The 26,375-nt window shown below is 47.8% G+C and overlaps 1 protein-coding gene across 4 annotated transcripts in view; it reads left to right on the top strand.

The window, feature by feature from the left end:
- The window catches only part of LOC138527959 (transcription initiation factor TFIID subunit 4-like), a 3,082,360-nt gene that overhangs the window by 1,205,033 nt on the left and 1,850,952 nt on the right, over positions 1 to 26,375 (top strand). For all 4 annotated transcript variants that reach the window (XM_069639368.1, XM_069639358.1, XM_069639375.1 and 1 more), the window contains one exon: positions 14,494 to 14,608. In XM_069639368.1, coding sequence (XP_069495469.1) covers positions 14,494 to 14,608 — 115 coding nt within the window. The remainder of the gene's footprint in view (positions 1 to 14,493; positions 14,609 to 26,375) is intronic.

The raw sequence follows: 26,375 nt of genomic DNA, 5'->3' as shown, positions 1-26,375 counted from the left end.
GAATCATAAGACCGCGAACAATAGCCCAAGTGTGTTGCAGCAGATGTCAACGGTGCACAGACTTTGATAAGCCTACGCTGTTAAGCAGGCCCGAGGGAGACGCCTGTTACCATGGTACTGGCCTTGACTCAAGATACCATGAAAGTCAAGCGGTTCTTCACAGTTGGTGAGTCGAGGGGAGAACCGATAAGAAACCTAACTGTGTTGAATGAAAGTTGCAAAGTGGCACGTTGAGGACAGTTCAAAGAACTGTAAATAGTTAAGGGTTGACCAGTTGCAGACGGGACCGGCACCACGTGGGTGCTTACTCGAGAGACTCTGGTTGATCCTGTGTTGATCAAAACTACTGATACCAGAAGGCCTTTGGAGGACTGTCAGAAAGGTCAGAGTGGTCATATAGGGGTCTAGAAAAATCCCCATACATTTGAAAGTCTTTGATCGACAAACCATTTAGAACAGAAGGGAAGTGAATCCCGCAACAGAAGAAAGTTAAAGGAATTGTGAGATGTCAAGAGTGAACCCCACAGAGGGATGTCAATTAAGAGGGGCGAAGTCTAAAGTCCCAAGAAACAGTGTTTAGACAAAAGTGAACCCAACAGAGGGATGTCCACAGTGAACTGTTTAAAAAGACATTAAGATTTGTGAATGCCAAGGTGAAAGTATCTTTGCAAAAGCCAGAGTGAACGCGATAGAGGGAGGCAAACATTTGAAACGGGTATGAGCCCCGAAGAGGGGGATCCAGGAGTGAGAAGCCATCACCCCAACGGCATGTGAATGCAATCAAGAAATAATTTGGAATGTAAGCCAGAGTGAACCCGAGGGGAGGGAGGCTGATATTCTAGAGGGGTCTGCGCCCAGAAGAGGGAGACCCAGGGGTGAAGAATCATCACTGCAGGTGCAATCCTAAAGAAACTTTAAATCATTTTTTTTTTGTAACCTAACAGGCCTTCGTAAGCAAGAAAGTTAACCTCCGAAGGTCCTGATATTGCTAAGACCTATTTGGGGATCTGAGCCCGGAAGAGGGGAATACAGGAGTGAAAAGTCATCACCCAATGTGTATACGGAGAGGAACTTTTGTTTGTTGCTTTTGACCACATCAGCTCCTCGGAGGCAAGAGACCTTTGCAGAAAAGACACTCAACCACCTAAGGCCCTAATAGCTGAAGCTGGAACTGTTGTCTCGTGCTAAGAAAGCTCGAGCGTGTGCTGTGCTGAGGAGTCCCACCTTGTCCCATGCTCAAAACGAGGGGAGGGAGACCCCCGGCTACCACATCCTGACTTATCATTTGTAAACACTTCTTTTCTTTCTTGAAAATCCTATCCCACCACCTTTTGTATGAGTTGTAAGGACTGGCACTAGGTTTTTTAGTAAAGGCCCCTTTCTTTGAGAAGAAGCCACTAGGACTGCCTTATTTTTCATTTAATGGTCGTAGCTTGCTCCCATCTTATCTTTAGGTTTAGATAATGCGTTTTTCCAACCTGCATATTCAGTTTAATAAACACCCATGAGTTGTGATCACTTGTGTCTGTCTATTACACTATGTACTGACATTCTCGTTAAGATAGGGAAACATAGGAGTTTATCTCACCCTTCTTTTTTTAACAAATGGCAAACATTGAGAAAAGTATACCTTAGTGTCCCTTCAGCATTTCTGACCCCTCACAATTGGCAGGAGAGTGAACCAAGCTACATTTCGAGTCTGGGGCTCGCACCCATGTAAGGTACTTAAGGAAAGGGTCAAGGACCCCGTAATTGGTAAAACGGAAGCCTACATTTTAAACTAACTGTATCAAATTAACAATACAAAGAGTTGTGAAGCTAAACAAATTATCCCTGTGACATTTCTACTGATATTTGTTTAAGAGGTTAAAGGAGCTCTAGAGCCCAAAAGGAAGGAAACTGAGAAGAACCATAGGAGAATGGAGGGCAACCCTAGCATGACAATCTTGCATTCATGAACACTGTTTATTTCATCGCTTTTTGCTACGAGTGAGATTGGGAACTTTATGTTCAGCGAGTGTACAAAGATACGTGCTACTTTAAGAAAAGTTCATCCTTGCACAGGAACTTCAGATTATTAGTGACCCCAGCAGGTTTTTGCACACGACAGTGACAGACTCTTTATTTTCAGACTTCCTGACAATTTCCCAAATTTTCCTCGAGGCAGGGAAACCCCTATTAGCTTTAGGGATAGAGAGATGTTTTTCCAACCTTTACTAATTTAATAAATGTTTATACCCAAAAACATGCCACCATTGGGTCCGAACATTACTTCTGCACCCGTCCACCGCCAAAGGTTCTGTTACTAAGTCGTAAACATTCTCCTCGTACTAGGAAACAACATATTGTAATATAGCAGCTGCATAATGAGCCTCAAAATCTGGTACACCCACCCCATCATCTGTGTATTCCAATGTCAACGTACATAGACCTATTCAGTGTAAGCAAAATTACTGTTTATCAACACTTTTGAAGACAATTGATGCAAAGGCATTGACAAACCCTTAAAAATATAAAGTGGACCTGGTAGCATTATCACTTTAGATATGGATCCTCCCAAGCAATGACATCAGAAACCTTAACCAGAACACTATAATTTTTCCAATATGTCCAAGGTTTCCAGAGCATGGGCTTTATATACCTTGTCCCAGCATGCACTAACCCAATACCAAGGTATTGCGAGGGATTCTTAGTAGTAGTAATAGGTAGTCCTTCCATTGTAGCAAACCCTGTGCCAGGTAGTGGGTCTAGGAGAGATTTCCTTCAGTTAATTTGCAAAACTGCAATATACCATGCCAAATTATTCTATCTAGTCTAACCTAGGCAGGAAGGTTGAGGCCAGATGCTGAAAATACAACAGAATGTCATCTGCCTATAAAGAAATGACAAGCATTAGCCCTCCAACTCAGAAGCCCAAGTTTGCAAATTCCCTCTAAGCAGGCTAGATTCTCCACCACCGATGCAAACATTAATGGTGATAGTGGGCAACCTAGATAGGTGTCATTATCATTTTGTCACCTATGTGAGAAAATGTGGCTGGCTTTAAAGCTGGAAAGCGGGCAATGATAAAGCAGCTTGATCCAGTTCAAAAAGTTCCCAACAGTCCCAAATCTCTTGAGCACCTCTAACATATAACATAACAAATAATCTTCCCTGTAAAATTCTTTGATTGTCTAGACTGGCTACTATCCATTGGTTTGACATTTTCTGCATACTGTCCAACATCGAGCAGAGTTCTCTCATGTCAGTCATCGTATTTCTTCGAGGTACAAATCCCACCTGATCTTCATGTATGTATTTGAAAACCACACAAGAGAGCCTATTTGCCAATACTTTTGATGTTGATGTTGATCATTGACAGAGGGTGATAAAGACACCATTCAAGTGGGTCTTCTCCTAGTTTATGTAAATGGATGATAAGTGCCTCTCTCTTAGTTTCAGGGAGAATTCCTCTCGCTACACTCTTGTGTAGTACTTATAATTGGTGGGGACAAAAAGAGTAAATAAAATAACATTTATCCAGTAAACACCCTTGCCTCACCCAGGCATCCTTCCCCTTCCCAAATCCTTTATTGCCCTTCAGAGGGCCTTCAAAATATCCTTTTTCAATAATATGGTGCTGGTAGATCCACCTCCTCCAATAGGAGTGTTCCCTTTAGTTTATTTTAGGCTGCAAAATCCTTGTTAGGATAGGGATACTGAGGGGTTTATCCAACCTTTTGAGTTAATAAAATGGCATAGTTAGAAAAACCTTCACAAAGTTGTCCGCCTCACATTTCTGACCTCGCACAGTGTCACTGCTGTGATGAGGGAGATCACTCCAGAGGCTCTCTTGAGCTGCCCCCAAACCCCTAAACGGTCTCCAGCTACTCCCATTGCCTGTCATGTGTCGGGACAGCGTTGCCGGTTCTTCCTGAGGTGCTGAAATGACTTGCGTTGCATCGTGTCTTGCTTCCTTCACTCCACTCCCCGCTTCGAACTTGCAGCTCATGACTTCGCCCACATGGCTTCTGCACAGTTGCAGGACCACACGGTTCAACTCGCGGAGGTCTCGCCACCGCTGGCTTCTTTCCCACTCTTCCACTGGTCAGGAGCTTGTCTTCCTCCGCAGATCTCCGCTGACCGTTCTTGTATGTCCCTGCCACTGGTGATCAGTGTGCTTAGACCTTTGTGTTCCCAGGTTCGAACTTCCCGGTTTGGGCTGGTTTCACGCCAGCTGCTCTGTCTATTTCACAGTCCTTTCACGCTTTGTATTCCTTGTGGTTGGGTCTTCCCCAAGCGTGAAGTCAAAGCCCTTCTTTACTGTTGTTGAGATAATCTTTATCGCTCCTTGGGGCCAAATCTTCTCAGTACCATGGTAATGCAACCTGTTATTACACTGCAGGTTTCTTTGATTCTTCTTTGTCTTGATCATATTATTTTGTGGATCAAAGGTGGTAGACATTACCATAACAGACAGAAGTGTTATCAGGGATTTCTGATAAGGGGTTAGGGAGTTCCTTCACAGAAAGGGTGTCCTTATCAGCATGATAGGGAGTCTCTCCCGGTGAGGTCCTGCTTTCCACCACCCCTAGGAGGACTATTGGGTATTGGTCTCACCTCCCTAGCCTCACAGGGAAGTGCTCCCCTCCCTAGGTAGAAGTGACGAGATCCTGTGAATCGTCACACCTAGCAAACTTTGGTATAGCCTGTGTTGTTTGACCGATTCACTATAGTTTTTATTTTGCCAATAGGTCTTGATCTCTACACCACTGTACATGTCTTATTTTTTTTAAACACTTTGCCGGGGCTCTCTAAATGGTGCCTTTGGTTTAGATCAATACCCTCCAGAATAATAAATCTTGTTCAAACTGTGTCAAGGCCTTACAAGTTTTTGAGAACCTGATTTCATTAGGTCCATGAACAAAGATCATTTCGGGGGTGAAGGATTTTGCAATATAATCTTAGTTTTGCTATATGTACCCAGATCTCCCACAAGAGTAGACCAAATTCATGTCTAATATCTACAAAGGGATTAGAGTATGGAAGTTTCAACAACTTTTTTTCCAAAAGAGGCCTTCCATTTTCTCGAGAGACCTCCAGTCCAATTTACAGATTCATTCAAAACCTTCCACCCATCACTTTTGTGGTTACAGTTTGTCTCACTATGTGAGAGAGGGTATGCCCAGATGTGGGTCCCTGGCTCGCTGCGCCATACGGAACCAAGCTGCACCTCACTGAGGAGGCCCAACAAGGCCGAAACATGCCTGGGGTTGCTTGTGTTTCCATGCAGAGGGAACCTGACCTAGCAGTTCAGGCAGGGCTACTACCATTGGTGGCATTACCCGACTGATTTGCATATGGCTGGACCCCTTTTGCAATGGCGCAGACAGGCTAAAAAACGGTGGTGTGGAAGGTTGGCCAGAGCAATAACAGTGGTTCAGATTCATTCAAAACCTTCTACCCATCACTTTTGTGGTTGCAATTTAAACAATTCCAGATCATACAGCATCAAATGGACCACTTTCCATCTATAGAATCTAATGACTGGTAACATTGTGAACTTGCAAGATTTTATTAAAATGTTCTTATTTTGGGCATATAAAGCTGCTAATTTTAACCTCAATCTGTCAGTTAATTGGCTACCACTTTATTACTGATCGGGAATCCCAGGTACTTCATTTCTGATTTTATTTTCAATGTGACTATTAAGCCGGGATATTTCAAATTTTTGTGCCAGTGGCTATCATCTTTTATGTCTTACCCACATTTAGAATTAGTTTATTCAAAGGTAGGTAATTATGTAATTAATTTATGGCATGCTTCAGACCTATATAGGTGCTATCAAACGGGACTATATCGTCCACAAACAGGAGTACTGGACTCCTCAGGTTGCCCAATTTAGTTGAAAATGTCTGACAACAAGCAAGGTGTTCTAGCAGTTCAGTCAGGTAGAGATTTATAAGGCAGGGTGCAAGTATGCATCCCTGCCTGAGACCTGTATTTGTATTTACAGGGGTTCCCAGTTTCCTATAGCTCTCTGGTCTTATTTGCACACTAATATTTGAATGAAACTTCACTGAAAATAATGCAATTTTTTCCATAATCTAGTTCAGTCGATGGTGTCAAAAGTACTGGCTAAATCGACACTTGCCATAAATAACAGATTGGTGCCCCTTGTTTAGTGCCTGTTTCTTTACTAACTGTATAATCAATCCATTTAGGCAGGTCCCAGATTTTTTTTAATCCCATTTTATAATTGTCAGTTTTATTTACTAATTCAGCCCAGTCATTCCAGTCCTAAAGTAATAAACCTGTGAATACGAATCCAGTATAGCCATTGTACGATCATTTCCCAGTGACTGAATGTCCCCCTTTTTGAAAATTGGCACAATGTAGTATCTACTCCAATAATCTGGAATCACGCCCCTGTTTACAATTGAACTGAATGTGTGAAACAGGATTTTGTACCACAACATGACATCTGATTTAAACACTAGGTTTTAATTCCATCTGGGCCTTCAGCTCTGGATCTCTTAGATCTGTTAATCAGCATTTCTACATCCAGTCTTCTAAAGTAACCTTACCAAGGTTCAGGATTCTGTGTAGAGAAATCTCGTACTGTTGTATCTTCACCACCAAATTTGTCAACAATATATTCTATCCAGTTCCCTTCAGATATCATACTACCAACGGATTGATGAACTTCTATACGGTTTCCTACAAACGTATTGACCCTTTTCCTAAATACAGTCAGATTGAATTTGTTTGATACTGTCAATATTTCTTGTGCAGCTCTCTCATCCATACGATAACAGTATTCTAAGCAATTCTAATATGATTGTTTTAACTTTTTGATGGGCTTAACTATTTCATTATCACTATGACACTTATTCCATACAATTTTGATTTCTCGTCTTGGGATCTTTTCTCCGGTCCTGCACCACCTGGTAAAGGTTTTGCCTCTTCTCAAAGCCCTTATGGTTCTTGCTTAGAATACCAATCTTAACTTCTGTACTAATTCTTTGTATGAGGAACAAGAGAGAACAGAGATGAACACACTCCTGCCTATTTCCTAAGTGATTCCATAGCCCTTCTAATTTCATATTCAATCTGTCAATAGTTTTGAGCAACCAATTTACCCTATTCTTTTGAGTAGAGACTTGTAGGTCAGCTGGTCCCCCATCACTTCTTTTGATAATTCTGTCCCAAGTGCAATAATACCGTAAGATATGTATGGTCACTAGTAGAACAGTGTTGCATCAGCAGTTTTCCCACTAACGGCAGTAGACTCTCAGATATATACACATAATCTAAAGTCGATTTACTCACCCCTCTTTCCCATGTGGTCTTAGCTGGGATATCCCCTACAGTGTTCCTGTTCAGTTTAAACGTGGACCAAGAATTAATTGCTTGTGCCCATAGCCTTCCCCGATATCTCAGGCTGTAGACCCACTTTGGAAAGTCCAGAGCTTGTACTGGAACATCCCAATCATGTATCGCGCAATTTAGGTCAGCCATAAGGATGACCTTGGTAGAATAGCAGTGGCTAAAACAGTTGTTCAACTACTCATTCAAAGATACTTTACATGAGTTTGGTTAACATTCCAGTAGACACTGATAATCAAAATATCAACCGCTCTGATCCCCTTTTCCCAGGCCAAGATAGTTTGACTGCTAATATATCAGGAGAGTCTACCTCTTCTCTTTCAATCAGTGGGCAAAATGGAATACGATCACCTATAAGAAGGCCCCCGCTTGGACGCCCAATTGTAGTGATATTGTCAATTTGGAGCATGGAAGCCCACAAAGTTGGCTAGATAGGCCTTGCTACCTCCTTTGACCACACATTGGGAGAACTCCATTTCTCCAGCATGGGGTCTGGCATGGATTCACATGCTCATGAATATTCCCCGTCGTCAGGCTGGGAATCCTCGGTAAAGAAAAAATCAGTATCAGTTTCATTTCCGATCTGTCTTTCGTAGTAGTAACCAATCACTGATCTCTGCGTCATACTGACCACAGCCAATGACTGCCCTCTACCTAAGCCCCGCCTCTGGCAGCCATCTTCAGATTTTTACCGCACGTTCAAGTGTTGGGATCCTCGTGCTATTGCTCTCGAGCGTTAGTGCTATTTTTCACGTTTTTTTCTCCGAAAAATTTCTCTTTTTTCAGTCAAAAGAGCCTCAAGCTCCACTGTTTCTTCATCCGATCAACGGGGACCCGTGTCGGATTCGCCCCTCAAGGGTGAAGATTTCGTCAAGCCGCGCTTTTGGAGGACTCCAGAAGTTTCTCAGGCCCATCTCGAACATGGCCCAGGAAAAGGGAAGCTCGACGCCCGGAAAGCTGTTCAGGGTCTGCCCTGGATGCCAGCTTCAGAATGTCTTTAAGGAGGGCAAACACTCCCTTTGCCTTTACTGCCTACATGAGGACAAGACGCACGTGGAGAAGGACTGTGCGTTTTGCGGCAACATGTTGGAGCGGACCATGAAGGACCGCCATCAACGTCTCGCCAACTGGCTGGAAGGAAAGAGCCTGTCAGGCGAGAAGAAGAAGAAGAAGTCCGAGAGGTCTTCTAAGACCTTTGAGGGCGCCCCGGCGACGGGGGTCCAACAGAAGGCCAAGCACCGCGAGTCTGCTGGCACCGGGAGGGCCCAACAGTCGGGCTTTACGGGCGCCAGGCAGGGCGCATCCTCCCCGGCGCCATCAACCACGAGCCAACGCTCTGGCTCGGGTAAGAGGAAGGCCGAGCACCCGACGAAACTCCTGGAGAGACCCCGGTCGTGCCCTAAGGCCCCATCGGAGGGGGAGCGAGGTGGTGACCCTCCCCCCAATGAGAAGGCGGTGAGCGCACCTAAGGTGGTGAAAGCCTTGATCCATCCGGCCAAGGCCTCTATCGAGACAGTCGCGGCGGCCCTGGCTTAGCCTGTGGAGGCTACACCAGTGGTGGCGACCCCGCGGCCCAGAATCTCCCTGCCACCGCGGAGGGAGTCCTCTTTCATGCCCATCGACAGGACCCCCGTGAAACCTCCGACGGAGAAGAAGAAGGGGGGGCAGGAGGTCGTCGTGGACTCGGCCTCTACCTCTGAGGAGGAGCTGATCGAAGTCTTAAGCCACGGCTCTGGCCATCCTGTCAGGAGGGACCCCGACGTGGAAGACGACAAGGGTGTCGAGGATGCCGACGGGGCTCCTGATCGCCCGTCGGATCTCCCTCAACCAGTGTCGCAAGACAACTCAGTGGCCATTTTGTCCTTTACAGTCCTTCTGCTCGGAGATAAGGACGAGACTGCCGTTACCACCAACGGAGGAACCGCTCCCGACGGGGGACCCGGAGCCAGGCCCTTTTGGGAGCCCTCCAATAAGAGAAGAAGGATTCATCCTCCACCTCCTTTTCAGCCATCGCGCCCTGTTCAGCCCTCCTCCCCGTCCACGACACGTGGGGATGGTACGGGGACTGACACGGCCGCGGCGGGTACAGACGACGAGGTTTACGATGAGGATCTCCCGTCGTCACCTCCCACCCGGGCTTCCCCGCCCGACGAGATTGGATCGTTTCACTCCATGATCGCCAGGGCATCCAAGCTTATCCAGCTCTGCCCGGAAGAGAAGAAGAAGGAAGGTTTCCTTTATCAACGGCGCAAGATCAAGAGGAAGACGGTCCTCTCTGTACCTCTACTAGACGATATTTGGGATGAGGGCCTCGCCCTCCTCAAGAAACCATCCACGACGCCGGCTAGAAGGGATTGGTACGAGAAGAAGTACCGGGTCCCGGACACGGCCCCCTTGTGCCTTTGGGCACAGCCGACCCCGGACTCGGTCGTCTCCGCGGCGGCCAGGAAGAAAGCGGGAGGGGGGGGCACAGCCTCTACGTCAACCTCCCCACCGGACGGCGAGACACGATGGGACGCAGAGTCATCTCGTCGGCAGCGACGACGATTAAGGCGGCCAACGCCTTGGCTATCGTAGCCCGCTACGACAGGGAGTTGTGGTACAAACTGGCCCCCCTGCTGGACTTCCTACCAGACGACAAGAGGGCGGAAGCCCTAGAGATCTTGCAGGAAGGAGACGTGGCGTTGGACCACGCCATTACGATTGCGACCGACATCGCTGACACTGGATTTCGCCAGTTGGGCAACGGCGTGTGCCGTAGGTGGCGTGGATGGCTCAAGGCTACTGACTTCCGTCAGGACGTGCAAACCAGACTCTTGGACATGCCGTTCGACAGAAACAACCTTTTTGGGAAAACAGTGGACGGTTCCCTTCAAGCCATCAAGGCGGACACGGAGACGGCCCGGGCTCTTGGGGTTCTCCAGCAACGGCGGCCGCCCTTTCGGAGCGGTGGAGGCAAACAGGGTGCCTCCAAAGGTTCCAGCGGCGGATTTTCCACCTACTGTCAAGCGGCCCGTTCGTCGTCACAGGAAGCTTACAGGGGACGAGGCAAGTCAGGCGGACCCCGCCGTCGTCGCCAAGGAGGAAAAGGCGGCAAAGCCTCGTCGAAGCAGGACTGAACCGGCCGTGGGGTCGGGCCCCCACCAAAGCACCCCGGTGGGAGGCCGGCTGGCAAGCTTCGTCAGCGTGTGGGAGTCCATCTCCACCGACCGTTGGGTGCTGGACGCCCTAGCTCAGGGTCACGCGTACGAGTTTCTAAAGAGGTGCCCGTGCGTCCCCCCTGTGGCCAGGAAAGAACATCACGTCCCTCAACTTCTCTTGGAGGTAAAGGCGATGCTCAAGAAGGGTGCCATCGAGCTCGTCCCAAAGAGGCTTCGAGGCTCCGGAGTTTACTCAAGATACTTCCTCGTGAAGAAGAAGACGGGAGGATGGCGTCCCATCCTGGACTTACGACGACTGAACAAATTCATCAAGGCACAGAAGTTCCGGATGGTCACCCTCCAACACGTCCTGGGTCAACTGGAGGAGGGCGATTTCCTGTCGTCGTTGGATTTGGAGGATGCCTACTTCCATATTCCCATCCTAAAGGGACACCGAAAGTTTCTCAGGTTCGTGGTCCAAGGGCGTCACTACCAGTTCAGAGCCCTTCCCTTCGGATTGAGGTCGGCACCCAGGGTGTTCACCAAGTGCCTCGCACCGGTGGCTGCGCAGCTGCGCCGAGAGGGGATCCACGTCTACCCCTACCTGGACGACTGGCTCATCCAAGCAAAGACGAAGGAGCTCGCCGTGGAGCACACGGCAAGGACCGTCCAACTACTCACGGACCTGGGATTCTCCATAAACTACGCCAATTCCCACCTGGTGCCCGCGCAAGACGCTCTGTTTCTGGGAGCGAAGCTCGACACAGTGTCGCTTCTGGCCTCTCCGCCGGAGGAAAGGATGAGGGCCATCTTGGGCAAGGTGCAGCGGATGCTGGTTGCGGACGCGGCCAGGGTGAGGTCCATCAAGTCCCTCCTCGGAATGATGTCTTCTTGCATTTATCTCATCCGCCTGTACAGGCTCCGGATGAGCCCTTTGCAGGAGTTCCTGGACGCGCGCTGGATCCAGACGACGGGCAGCTTCGAGGAGAGGATCACACTCGACGAGAGTTTCCGACGAGCGATCCGGTGGTGGGGCACCCGCGCGCATCTGACGGCGGGCATGGACTTCCAGACCCCCAGCCACCAGGACACAGTGACCACGGATGCCTCCCTGGAAGGGTGGGGAGCGCACACCGAAAATCTGCACGCGAGAGGCCTTTGGCTTCCGACAGAGAAGTCCCTTCATATCAACGTCCTGGAGCTTGGTGCAGTGTTTTGGGCCCTCGGGTCCTTTCTTCTGTCCCTCAAGGGCAAGGTGGTGAGGATCTTCACGGACAACACCACCACCATGTTCTACATCAGGAAATAGGGCGGTACCAGATCCCCAGCCCTGTCCAAGGAGGCGCAGGAACTGTTGCATTGGGCCGTCGCCCAAGGGATGTTTCTGGTGCTGTTTCATCTGGCAGGGATAAAAAACACCCTCGCCGACTCGCTCAGCAGAGAGCTGCGCTCGTGCCACGAGTGGGAACTACGACAGGATCTAGTGGACCGCCTCTTCTGGCGGTGGGGCACACCCCAGATCGATGTGTTCGCGACGGCGACGAACTCCAAGTGCCGGAGATTCGCCAGCAGGTTTCCCCAGCCGAGGAGCATGGGCGATGCTTTCTCGTTCCCCTGGGAGGGCCTGTTTCTATACGCGTTTCCTCCATTGCCATTGCTGATCTGGCTCATCAACCGGCTCATCAACCAGCTCAAGAGGTCACGGTGTAGGATGATCCTCGTCACAAGCTGCCAGTGGACGCGGATCTTCTCTCCAGGGAAGGAGGCGCCATCCTCCATCACGACCCGAAGTCGCTGAACCTGCCGGCCGACTGCAGAGATGTTCTTGCAAAGGCCAGGGCGTCCTCAACTCTTAAATGCTATGGACACAAATGGAAGAGGTTCTCTGTCTGGTGCCACGCACAGAAGATTAACCCTCTACGGATTACGGCTCCCCAGGTACTGCCGTACCTTCTGACGCTGGCCAAGGCTGGACTGGCGCACGTGTCCATCAAGATTCATCTTGCTGCGATCTCCCGATACACCAGAACCACGGGGCGAACGTCTTTGTGGTCTCATCGTCTGGTGAAAGAATTCATGAAGGGACTGTTCAGATCGTTCCCGCCGGTGAAGGCTCCGGCCCCGGCGTGGGAGCTCAACGTGGTGCTGACCAAGCTCATGGGACCTCCGTTCGAGCCTCTGCACTCGGCTCCGTTGAAGTTCTTGTCGTGGAAAACAGCGTTTCTTGTGGCCATCACCTCTGCACGAAGAGTGGGAGAGATCCAGGCCCTTTCCTGCAAACCCCCGTACTTGACTTTTCACGACACGAGGGTAGTGCTCAGGACGCACCCCTCCTTCATGCCCAAGGTGCCGTCGGACTTCCACCTCAACGAACCCTTGGTGTTGCCTGTTTTCTTCCCGTCGCCTTCGTCGCCGGCCGAAAGGACTTTGCACTCGCTGGATGTGGCTAGAGAGCTGAAGTTTTACGTGGACCGCACAAAGTGTTTTCGGAAGACGTCACAACTTTTTGTGAACTTTGGACATGTCAATCAGGGGAAGGCTCTCTCAAAGGCCTCCATTTCCAGATGGCTCTCCGGCTGTATCATGTGCTGCCATCGGTTGGCAAACCGACCGCTGCCTGGCCATCCAATCCACCAGAGCGATCGCAGCTACCACGGCGTTCCTATCTGGTGTGCTCTTGCTGGACATCTGCAGGGCTGCTACGTGGAGGTCGACGCACACCTTCACGAAATTCTACTGCGTTGATCGGGATTCCAGGGAGGAGTCCAGGGTCGGCCAAGCAGTGCTGCGCAATCTGTTCGCCTAAGGTGAGCCTGGTGAGGAGGTAAGAATTGCTTAATGTTGAGTTTGATGTAATGCTTAATGTTGAGCCTTTGCCACCTCCCGTGGTTGTGCATGTGTGTACTGCTACGTATTCTTTATTCATGAGCATGTGAATCCATGCCAGACCCCATGCTGGAGAAGGAACAAGCTACTTACCTGTAACTGTTGTTCTCCAGCTTGGGTCTGGCATGGATTCACATGCGAACCCTCCCACCTAGCCCTCTGCGGCTCTTCACTTGGTCATACTGCCACTTCACGTGCTACCAAATCTGAAGATGGCTGCTAGAGGCGGGGCTCAGGTAGAGGGCAGTCATTGGCTGTGGTCAGTATGACGCAGAGATCAGTGATTGGTTACTACTGCGAAAGACAGATCAGAAACGAAACTGATACTGATTTTTTCTTTACTGAGGATTCCCAGCATGACGACGGGGAATATTCATGAGCATGTGAATCCATGCCAGACCCATGCTGGAGAACAACAGTTACAGGTAAGTAACTTGTTCCTTCCACATAAAAAACAGGACTTACTACTTAGTTTGTACCACTGTAATATAATATGTAAGAGATATTACTGTCGCTGGAACAAAGGGCGGTTTCCAATTTGCAATTATGATCTACACAAATTCAGAATCCTCAACAGTACTTTCTGCTAAAGTGAGCACATTTTATGAAACACATTATGAATTCTGAATACATCCGTTTGATATTGATACTCCTGCAAATTTGGTGTTGCCTCTGGTGACGTAATTTTGCCATTAGGCAGGCATAGTACATCAATGGAAGATGTTGCTAGTTCTTTTACCTTTACATAGAAGTGTTCCTCATCTACCAGTTCTACTGAAAATCGATTTTTTTAATAATGCTTGCAGTATGGCAATTGTTGCGTTGCTTACATTTATAGTGTTTTTTTTATTACTTTTCAATGTGTTGCTTCACTTGCCTTTTCACCAGTAGCATTGTATTATTGTTATGTTAACACATTGTGCACTATAATTTTAACGTCAAAGGGTTAGCTTCACATTTTTTTTATATAGGCTTTTAAATTTAGCAGCAGCACGCCTTCATTGCAATTTAAATACTGTTAAATTTAGTTCCTTGACAGATGGTTATTTGATAGAAATTGTTTAAGACAGTTCATAATAACATTGCTTGTGTTTTTCAGGAACAGTAGGGAAGGTACCAACAATACATGCCAGTAGGAGTCCTGGGGGCTTTGGTGTTCAGGTCTCTGCAAATCCGAAAAACAAGCTGAATGACCCTGGAGGTGGTCCTTTCAGGTATGAAAAAAAATAATGTTCCCTTAAAAAATATATATATATAGTTCAGTTTGTTTGTACCGTGTTAGCCAAGGGTTGTGGATCAACATATTCTCTCTCTCGCCATACCGGTCGGAAGCATTCCGCTGAGTTCCCTGACCTCAGCCATACTTTTGCTAAAATATTGTTATATTTCCCCATTTCTCCACCCCAACGTTGAGTCACCGAACATCCACACTCGACGCCGGCACGGAGAAAGAATCGACCGTCGTGAGCTGCACAATGGATTTGGGCCTCGGAAGGCCTCTGGCCTCGACCCGGGTCTAGGAAGGCCTCTGGCCTCGGCCCTGCAAGTGGGGAGAGTGGGGGTGGACATACTCTACACGCTTTTGTTATATTGGTACATTCTTATATATTCCTACACTTATTAGCCCACTGCCACAAGGTGCGTATGGAGGGTACCCCTTTCCAATTTTGCCCCAAGTGCAACCGCAAGTACCCTTGGGTTGACAGACACGCCACGTGCAATCTCTGCTTACCGAGGGACCACCCCGAGGCTAACTGCAGAGCGTGTAGTAGATTCAAACTGAAAACAATTAAGGACTGTTCGATCAAGCGTTGGGCCCACCACGCCAGGCGTCAAGAGGCCATGGCAGCGGAGGGCGCCTTCAGCGATGGCAGCGACGCCGTGCTTTCGGACGGCGAGGGCAACGTGGCGTCAATTGACAGCCAAGCGCAAGTCCCCGACCTTGGAAGGTCGTCCAGCAGGGCGGCTATGAGGAAGACCCCCGGCGACACAAGCGCTACCCACAGCACTTCCACAAAACACATGAAGTCCAACCAAGACTCGACGCGCACGTCGAGTTCTCGAAAAGAGGCACATAGAGAACGGTCCGAATCGGTGTCCTCTGGGCGTTCTCGATCTAGATCGCCGCATTACTCCAGGCAACCATCCACTGTTGCCAGAAGTGCCTCGCTCCCCAAGGTAACGTAGGTTCGATCGTCAGAAGACGAAGCAGACCTCTATCCCCAGACCGCACTCCAGGAGTCGGCGTCAACAGGCTGCGCAACGGCGGTTCCCGAGTCCCAACCTCCACACTCCAGAGATAGGGACACTACCCCGTGAACCTCGGCGCCAGGCGTCAAAAGGCTCCGAAGGGGCGAAAAAACAGGGTAAACACTCTTCCACCCACGGGGAAGGGGAAGAACAACAGAGGAAGCAGTCTGTCATGATGCCTACCCCCGGGGAACGAGACCAGGTCCAGCAACCCCGGAAGCAGGCATCAAGTTATTTTGAGAAAGCCCAAAACCCCCTGCTACGAGCTGTTTGGGTGCAGTCCTGGCGCCTATGGTGCCAGGCTCATATGGAGAGTCAGTCCTGCCGCCTATGGGCCCAGGCTCATAGAGTAGAACTTACCTGATGCAGACCATGCTGCAAGCTTACCTGATGCAGACCATGCTGCAGAGCTCCAAGCCAAATGAGGCTTGGAAGGGACTATTTTACCTAGGGACTATTTTTTTACTCGGGTGGGGCTGGGGAGGAATACTTACCTGGGACTACTTTGAAGGCTATTTAAACCACGCCCGAAGAGCAGCACACGCTTCACGTTATTCTGCATCCAGCAGCGTAACGCTCACCGTGTCTGCAAGCCTGCATCCAGTCTTCTGCCACGCCCGCCTCGAGTCTGCAGCTCCTAGAAAAAGGGAGGAACAGAAGGAGAAAAGGTTAGAATAAGAGCAAAACCTTCGATGCTTACCTGAATTCCGGATCCACCATGCCTTCAAGCTGGAAGAAAGAAGCATTTTACGCACGCCGCCTCGCCTGCTGCAGTGCCGCGCTGAACTCGCCTGCCTTCGCATCATCCTCACGATCCACCGCATCCTTCTGCATGTTCCCGCCGCACTCTGGCACCTAAGGGGAACACAAGAACAGCAAAGGTGAGCCAAGGGAATAAACAGAGGCAATAGTAACTACCTCCCATAGACTTACCTGATTACCGCCGGGGATACTATTCCTCTTCAGGGGTCGGCGCAGTCTCCATTGCATCCTCGCCGTACCCCGGCCCCTAAAGGGAACAAAAGGACAACAAGGTGAGACAAAGGGACAAACAAGGGGAACTCTTCTCACCGCAATAGACTTATCTAATTTCACCGCCGGAGGCATTATTCCCCGAACTTCATATTTTCTCTCCACAACTGAATAAGGGAGCAAGCAATAGGTTACATTCTGGCCTTTATTTTATTGAACTGTGCAGGATAAGCCAAATCCCTACCTGAACTTCATCAGCTACCACGAGGAACTCTTCACTGGGCTCAAGCTGCAAACTGCAAGGAATCGGACAAGAGTGAATGTCAGACATGTGAACTCTTAGGAACTACATACTTTTCAGAGTCAATATTGTTCTGGAACTCACCAATTCCTTCGAGCCATTGAAGCAACTGGTTATCAACGCGCCCCTGCACTCAATGCAGGATGGAGAGCTCATCTTTTCAAACCATCAGAAGAATATTCCTACAGGCCAAGCAAACAAAGCTAGGTGGGCCAGTCCAGTCCGTCATCTCAGCCCTACGCATCACATTGGTGGAGACCGCAGGTGTCCAGTTCAGATCGACGCCTCTGTGGGAGCCAGGTGAGCGTAACAGTCTCAGCCTCCTTCCACACCTCAAAAACATTCTACCCCACATAAACAGATGGACAAGTCTCAGTCTTCTGTTATCCCAAAGACCCGTTTTCAAACCATTAGGTCTAGTCAAGATAAAACCGGGAAAGCCCTTCAAGAAAGAATCATTCCCAGTTCAAGAGAATGGTCTAGTGATGACATAGATAGAGTCATGTCACGGATGTCATCATTGGCAGATTTTTACGCCAAAAACCCTGAACACTTTCTCTCTTTTTCCCCCGACGGGTCAACTCCCTCAGGCTCTAAGGATCCTATACCCCCAAGTAAGAAGTCCCGGGTTGAAGCTCCCACTTCAGACCCCTTCAGTATACAGCCCTATTCTCAATATCAGGGAGATCCATCCTTTTGTGAGGATCCAGATTTGGGCATGTTGGAAGAACAAACTGGGACGGGCTACTATGGGGATGACGAGGACCAAGAGGAGGAGGAGGAGGAGGACAACCCAGAAACCTACAGGCTAGATTCCCCGGTAGATAAAAGAACCCCCGGTTACCGATTTCCCCTGTCGATAACTAGCCTCTCTTGAATGAAGTGCTGTCCAGAGCGGCAGAACACTTCCACACTGACACCCAGGGTGCTCAGGAAGAGAGGGACTTTGCCGAGTAGTTAGTGGGAGAAAGGAGACCTGTTGCCCAGGCCATTCCTATCCTTAGGTCAATTCAAAGAAGGATAGACCCTTCCCTTGTTATTCCTTATCTCACTAGGGTGGTAAACACCAGAGTTGAGAAGCTTTTCAGGGCAGCCCAAACAGACCCACTGTACATAAGAGGGCATCTGAAACCGGACTCCCTGGTAGTGACCAACACCCGTAAGAGGGCGGGAACACCCTTGTCATCGTCGGAAGCTCCTCCTGACAAGGAGAACAAGAAGATTTATGGCTTGGGCAGGAAAGTAGCCTCCACTTCCTCCTACCAGGCAAGGATTGCCAACTCCACCACCCTGCTGGCGAGTTACAACTGCCACCAGTGGGAAGAAGTTGCGGCACTCATAGATTCCGCACCAGAGCCCTTAAAAAGCCAATTGGCACGAGTTTCGGCGGAAGGAAGAGCCGTGTCCGGTTGCATATTTAAAGCAACCTTTGATACCGCGGATAACGCCGGCAGATTGATAGCAGAAGGTACTGTTATCAAAAGGCATGCTTGGTTGCGACAGTCTGGGTTCAAAGCCGAAACCCAGGCATCATTGATAGATAAACAGGTGGAGCCGGTTCTATTGTTTGGAAAGGCGGTCGAGGACGTGCTGAAAAATGCCAAGGACGAGTATGAGACACTCAATTCCGTAGGCCAACTAACCAATAAACCCCCAAACCAGAGAGGGAATGGCAATTTTCGTCACCCACGCGGGCAAAATTCCCAGAGAGGGTCTAACTATTCACAGGGGCAGGGTACACAATGGAACAACAACAGCCAGCAGTCTACCCAGGGTTATGGCAGGGGTAATAAGAGAGGACGTGGTAAAGGTAGAGGCAGCCCCAGTAGAGGCGGCGGCACGCCTCCACCAAAACAGTGACACTCTGTTCAGGGTCCCTTCTCACGCATCCCCAGTAGGGGGACGCATTTCCAACTTCACCCAAGCTTGGGAAGGGATCACATCAGACAGATGGGTGCTGTCCACCTTGTCCGCAGGATCCTGCATAGAACTGTTAGAGCATCCCCAAAACCACCCTCCACGACAAGGAATACATTCTTTGGACCACCAGAAGATCCTCCTCGAGGAGATTGTCAGTCTTCTAACAAAGGACGCGATAGAACTTGTCCCGGGACAACAGGTAAACAAGGGTATTTATTCAACTTACTTCCTTGTGCCAAAAAAAGATTTGGCAATGCGCCCAGTATTGGATTTACGGCCTGCAAACAAGTATGTCAAGCCCCAAAAATTTCGCATGACTACTCTCCAAGAGGTAATCCCCCTCCTAAAAAAGGAGGATTACATGGCAACATTGGACATGAAAGATGGCTATTTTCATATTTGCATGTTCCCAGCGCACAGAAAGTACTTGCGCTTCAAGGTGGACAGTCGGCACTACCAGTTCAAGGTACTGCCCTTCGGGATAGCCTCGGCTCCAAGGGTATTCACCAAGGTACTCCCAGTGGCGGCGGCACACCTACGCAGGGAGGCAATCCCGGTGTACCCTTACCTGGACGACTGGCTCATCACGGGGGAGACCCCAGTAATTTGCAGAACAAACATTCAAAGGATGATCGACCTCCTCTTCGAATTAGGTTTCTCAATAAACGAGAAGAAGTCAAGTCTGGTGCCAAGCACCTCCAAACAGTTCCTAGGAGCTATCCTAGACACGCAAGAGGGGTTGACCTTTCCATCAGAGGAAAGAATTTGGAATATACTACTGCAAATTCTGCAATATCAGGCCGGTCGCCAGATAACGGTACGCAAAGCAATGCGTTTGCTGGGCATGATGGCGTCATGTATTTAACTGGTCCCCCACGTGCGCTTGCGCATGCGTCCCATGCAGGAATGGTTGGCGAAACAGTGGTCTCAGGCAAGTGGTCAGTGGGTCTAGTGGTCGTTTGGCCAATACTGGTACAAAGCCTTCACCCTTCACTGGTGGACAAGAGAAAATCTGTCCAAGGGGAAACCCTTTTACGATCCCGAGATACAGGCAGTAGTCACAACCGATGCATGCCTGACAGGGTGGGGAGCTCACCACCTCCACCACACAGCTCAGGATCTCTGGTCTCACTCAGTGGCCAAGAATCACATCAACCTGCTAGAGCTTCTGGCAGTATTCAGAGCGCTTCAAGCGTTCAAGCCCTACCTTCTGAATCTGTCAGTGCAGATCCGAACGGACAGCACTACAGCCATGTTTTACCTAAACAAGCAAGGAGGGACTTGTTCACCAAATCTGTCCAAACCTGCCCAGAAAATTTGGATATGGGCACTCAGACGGAAGATCTTCCTGTCATCTCAACATGTTCCAGGGGATCTCAATTCTCTTGCGGATGCTTTGAGCAGAGATCCCCTCCCAGAGGAACACGAATGGTGTCTACACAGAGAAATCGTAGCAGATATCTTCTCTCAGTGGGGTTTCCCCACTATAGACCTATTCGCCACAAGCGAAAACAGACAGTGCCCAGGATTTGCATCCAGGCTCCCCCAGCCAGACTCCCAGGGGAACGCCCTGTGGATGAACTGGTCAGGGTTGTTTGCGTACGCTTTTCCACCAACGCCTCTCATCAGGAAGGTGGTCAACAAGATGAACAGAGAGTCAATGACGCCCGTCCTAGTTGCTCCCATGTGGGCGAGACAACCGTGGTTCCCAAACCTACGCAGACTAGTGGTGTGCAAACCCATCAAACTCCCGGGCTGGTACAACCTACTGTCCCAGCACCAAGGTCAAACAGTACATCCTCAAGCCTCAGAAGGGATACATTACTCACCGTAATCGTATTTCTGATGCTTGTATCTGCTTAGATTCACATGCGACACACCTTTCTTCCCCTATGAGAGAAGGTGCATGGATGCTTGTAGTATTATCTATCTATCTGCTTGGATTATCTGTACTCACGCTACTCCTCATGCTACCTCATGTCAGAAAAAATACAATCTGAGGGTCCTAGACGCGTGAGGGATCATGGGTATAGTGGACGTCACACTAGGGATAGTATTACTGGCACGCCCTGTGTCGACGCCCATTTTCGAGTTTCAAAAAACAAACTGTAATACTCTGCAGCTTCCACTAGATGTCGGCCTATGCACAGCATGTGAATCTAAGCAGATACAAGCATCAGAAATATGATTACGCTGAGTAATGTATCCCTTCTGAGGCTTGTGGAATCTGCTTAGATCACATGCTGTGCATAGATTAGCGAGCAGTGTTAGAAGAAGGAGGTGAGATGTGAGAAGGGTCACGAGCAAATAAATGTCTTAAAACCGCTTGTCCCACTATATATATATATATATATATATATATATATATATATATATATATATATATATATATATATATATATATATATATATATATATATATATATATATATATAATCTCAATCAATAACAAAAAACCTTGTTAAAGGGACATTATGGTTAAGTTACACTACTAAAAAACCCTATGAAATTCAATGGAAAAATGTTGCTTCAGGGTCATTATGGTTACAGGTAAAACCGAAATTTGCCAGTTATGGTAAGGTACGCAACCATAGCTCGCGCTACCAATGTACACTGCAAGGACTAACACCCATGACCTCAAAGATGACATCACAAATGTCATTGATAACATCACTGATGTGTGTGGAATCTATTTAGCAGCGTTGGAGATGTTCCAAAATCTCATGCAAACCAGGTACAATGCACTGAGTCGTGGAAAACCTGGCTTGTACAGCTAGGCACCACCTTCATGCGGCGTCACCTGAAAGCGAACCACCAGGCAGCTGTTCGGAGGGTTGTCCCCTTGCAAGTAGGCAGTAGGTTATTTTCCTCTACAGCATCCTCCGCATCTGTTCCTGCCACCACTAGGGACACTCCAGTGGGCCACCGCGTCCCGCAAGACGCCTTGGAGGACATGTGCACTGCAACAGACTCGTACCTTTCAAAGGTCACTGTATTGTGCATATACTGCGACGCAGTGCTGTGTAGGGGGGGAACATTTTCGAGTGCTTTTGAGGCTTCGGTACGGGAGCATGACAAAGAGTGCCCCCTACCCAATTGAGGTGCACTCCACATCTTCTACTCTCCACGTACGATTTCTTACCCCTGTGATTGGTACCCTTTGCCAAATCTCCCTTCCATTGATGGCTTTTGTGGCATGTCTTATAACAACAGGAACAATGCTACAGAACCAGAAAGGGGTGTGGGGGAGGGAAGCTCTTTTGAGGGCCACCTTGCACGGCTGAAAAATAGAAGTTGAAAGAAAGCATGCAGGTGGGGCCGCAGCCTATGAGCACCGCGTATAGAGACGTCAACAATTGGCGGCGGGACCCCGGCAAAAGCATTGTACGCATTTGCAAAACTAAGTGGTGGCTTTGAAAAGAGCCGTTTTGTGCTGTTTGTGTTTGCAACGTTGGAAGTGGTGAACAACCACAGGCAAAATGCTTGCTAGACTTGAAGCGCTGCACTGCATTTTGGATATTTGGCAGACACAGCTCATTGCCAGCATCAGTCAGATGAACTTCATCGGAACGTAAAATGGAGGTATTATGAAACGTAATGTTTTGATTGTGGAAGGAGAACATGCCAACGTCGCATAAAAAAGCGCAAACACATCGTGCCGTGCTTTCTCCATTTGTGGCCCACTCGAGGAAGAACGCAGCCACATCTGTCTGTGGGCAATGCGAGAAAAAATTATGTGTGAATTTGGTAACTTTTTCATGAGTTGCCGAAATGTCTCCTTCATTGAAATAAACTATTCCCTCCACAATGAACAATAATAATGTCTGGATGTGCGAGCGTCACCAAACTGGCACAAAGAGGACCCACATCGACCCACTTCTTCCCACGGATTCATTGCCAGTGCACATCAACATTATGGAACCCAACGTGTGCTGCACAGAGTTCTGCGTAAACGTGTACTACATGTATCCAGGAGTTGCCCAAAAGCCATATAGTCTGCCTACTGAACGGCACAATCATACCTGTAGCCATCTCCACTCCTATGTGCAAACACATGGTCTGACACATTATGTTGCTACACACCACACCCAGGAAATCATTTTGACCAATCCCAACACCTGCACAGTCCCATTTCCATTGCAGCCACCCTAAGAATAACCGGATGTAGCATGTGCGCACCTCCAAATGGCGGAGCTTTCGCAAACATATTGCCCTGTGTGGGGGGATGCACAAACACATTTTAATCGTCATAGAAAATGGGCGTCTTGGTGGAAGTTGGGAAAACTGTTTTGTTCTAATTTTGCTAAAGCAACCTGTAAAGAAACACCTTTTAGTGTGCTCCTTGTTAAGGATTGCTCTCTGCTTTTCTTCCTTACATTACTACACAAGTGTCTACAGCGTACATTGTACATAGTGCAACAGATGACTAATTTCAATAGGGGGAAAAAATTAACGCCACTGACAAACGTCACACTGCAAGCACTACGGTTCTCATGGGCACAGAAGAACATCCTAGCATGGAACAGAGAAGCATACATACACCATAATCGTTAATCCTTAGTCCCACTTCCATGACAAGCACATTAAGAAGGACAGCATGTGCGATCTGCCCAACTTCCGCAGTGGCCACGCCCCAGGAAAGCAGGGCCAGTCCTTCTTCCCTTTCCAGTACTCTTTTACCAGCACTCCCTAATTGGCCACTATTAAACGATTACTTACGCACCCACCAATTACATCCAAGAATTGTGCATGTAACGCTAGCACATCTGTTGAACAGTCCATACCAACCGTTAAACACGCAGAGGTCAAATGTCCTGTAAATCAAAACCACCTTCACAGGAAAGTACTGTAAAACGATCTACGCTACCCATCACCACGCCTAGTAGGTATTACTATTTTTTGTACAGTACAGTGGGAAATGTATTATAAGTTCGTAGTAACAGGGTACCTAGCAGTGAATCTCCATAACATACTCAAAATCGGTACTGTTATTTCTCCCATTACCTACCATTAAATGGCTCCTACTGTAGTAGGTGGTGGCAAAGTTGTCATTTGCCTATAACAGCCATTGGTATATGGAAACGGTTACTGTTCTTTTGGTCCGTTAATTTTACAATGCTTTCCCCGATTAACGCACCTCCTATCAAATTTGTAAAAATAGCACATAAAATGATCACACAGCCTTTCCCACCAAACTAAGCCAAGTGCATGCATTGCAAGCATAACAACAGTTTCCTGCCCCACGTCATACATAACAGTAGTTATGCAATAAAAAATGTATGTGAGCATAAACAACAGTAACATTCATAAATTTGCATAAGGAAATTATAGCCCAAAAGCAATGCCTGCAGACATCTAGCAAGCACACATATGCAGAGAAGTACATGCAAATACACACACAAAAACATTCTGCTTTAAACTCTGTGCATCTTTCCGCACCTTTTTGACATCCTTCCACAATGCGAAGTACTGCATTTTGAAAGTAAATACGCCTACCCTAATGCACACACTTGTTTCATTGCAAGTCATACAATATACACACACACACACACACACACCCCCCCCTCTCCCTCCCTCTCTCCCTATCCCCCCACCTCTCTCTCGAAAGCCACTGGAAGGTACACTTCCAAATACACCCTGCAATAAACCTACGCTCAGCAAGCAACAACTTAAGTACAATACCATCATACCGTTGTATATCTTACTAGAACAGAACACTATTGTTTTATTGTAGCACATCATTGTTACTGATGATACCTCTACAGGTGCTCAGTGTTTCTTATGTCGCCACCATTAGACTAATCCCCGCATAGTAAGATAAAGTCCCCAACCAAAAAGTAGACACCACTGCACAGCAAAACACTTCCAGTTAAATGTCTACCCTCCTATTCACCCACATTGCACACATATACATTTCAATTTTTGCACACCCACACTTCCCTTTCTTCGTCAACAGCTACTACACAATGCCTACCAAACTGCAACTCCATAGAAAGCAACACAGAAAGAGGGCCACGCAGCCTAAAAACACAGAAAGTATCCATGCACTGCAAGCTTAATGTGAACCGAAAGTTGAAGAAGAGACAATTCAGTCAATAAGGCAAACGGCTGCATCTTCCAGTAAAGACAGTGTAGTTGATCTGTCAAAATGTGAGAATGAAAAGAAAACCACTAAGTACAGTGCAACGCACACTACCGCTAAGAGAACATGTACAAGTGGTAATGTAACCAACCACAAGCAAGTATTCTAAAAAAGTAATTTACAAAAAAAAATTACACCATAGAGTCCTTCAGAACCTTAGAAATAGAGGGCAGAAATCACGCTCAACCCTCAAAACCTACCGCAGAAAAGACATCCTAGAAGCTTTTGTAGACATTGCAATGAGCGTAAAACAGAAATTGTTCATAGTAATTTTGAACAGAATGAAACCACTAACAAGATTAATTGGTAAATTGCAAGCACGACTTCGAAACAAACGCAATGTCAGCATAGATACCTTTGGCCACATCTGTACAGGTGAGTGGAGTCACACCACCAACACAGAGCCATACTTCAATGAAGAATCATACAAACAAGAACAAACGCACCAAATTTCCTTACATCGGAGTGGACGAGGGTATGAAAAGATACACAATACCATAACGGAAGAAGAAACACTGCTTTCGGAAATATCCCCATCAAACTTAGATGGCCCTCTCCATTCCACCAAAGCAACACGCCTCGCCTACAAATGGCCTTGCACATCAATGTGTAACATTTGCCAATGCTTAATCAAATGTTTGCAGGAATTCCTCAATCAGTAGTACGCACCTGCACTCGAATACGTGGACATTCCTTAGCCTGTATTTCTGGACGTGCTTGCAGAAGCACCTTCCACTGTATCAAAATTTTAGCAACCCACCATTCAACAGTCAGAAATCTAGTTTACAAACACTATTATGCAAAAATGCCAGCTTTAGCACTCCAACATTTAAATGATATTCTCCTACACAGCACAGCCAAACAAGTGCTCGATGAAATAGAACACATCCAAAAGAAATATTGTGGAACTGAAGAGCACTTGATAAACTCCAGCATTTTCAGACAACAGTACTGACAACAGTGCAGCTATCAACTTTTTATTTCACACATACAGAAAAGAAATACAAAAGTTCAAAAGCACATCTGCTGCAACACCAAACCAAGTATTTTTTTTTTTAAAACAATTTTTATTATCAAAAACAACCAACATTACAACCTTGTAGGACGTTCATATGTTCATATGACACAACACATATCATGTTACACAAGCGTATTTACTGTCCTCTTTCCCCCCCTAAACTCGAGCCGTCACCTCTGTGCCATCTGCATGTACATCCTCGGGATTCTCTGTATTCATTGACTCCTCCGAGTCTTCTGTTTCCTGGTTGTCCTGGTGAGGGTTCCCCATTGAGGTCACCAATTGTCTCCAGGCTATCAGGGGGCCTACTCCCCCCCCTGGTGACAGCTTCAAACCATACCACAGTTTCTGCTTCAGCCCACTTCAAAAGGTCTGCCC

Source organism: Ambystoma mexicanum, chromosome 1q (genome assembly GCF_040938575.1).
Source record: "Ambystoma mexicanum isolate Mex_15411 chromosome 1q, UKY_AmexF1_1, whole genome shotgun sequence".
Lineage (NCBI taxonomy): Eukaryota > Metazoa > Chordata > Amphibia > Caudata > Ambystomatidae > Ambystoma > Ambystoma mexicanum.
Note: the sequence above shows the minus strand (reverse complement) of the source record. Positions and strands in the feature narration are given on the sequence as shown.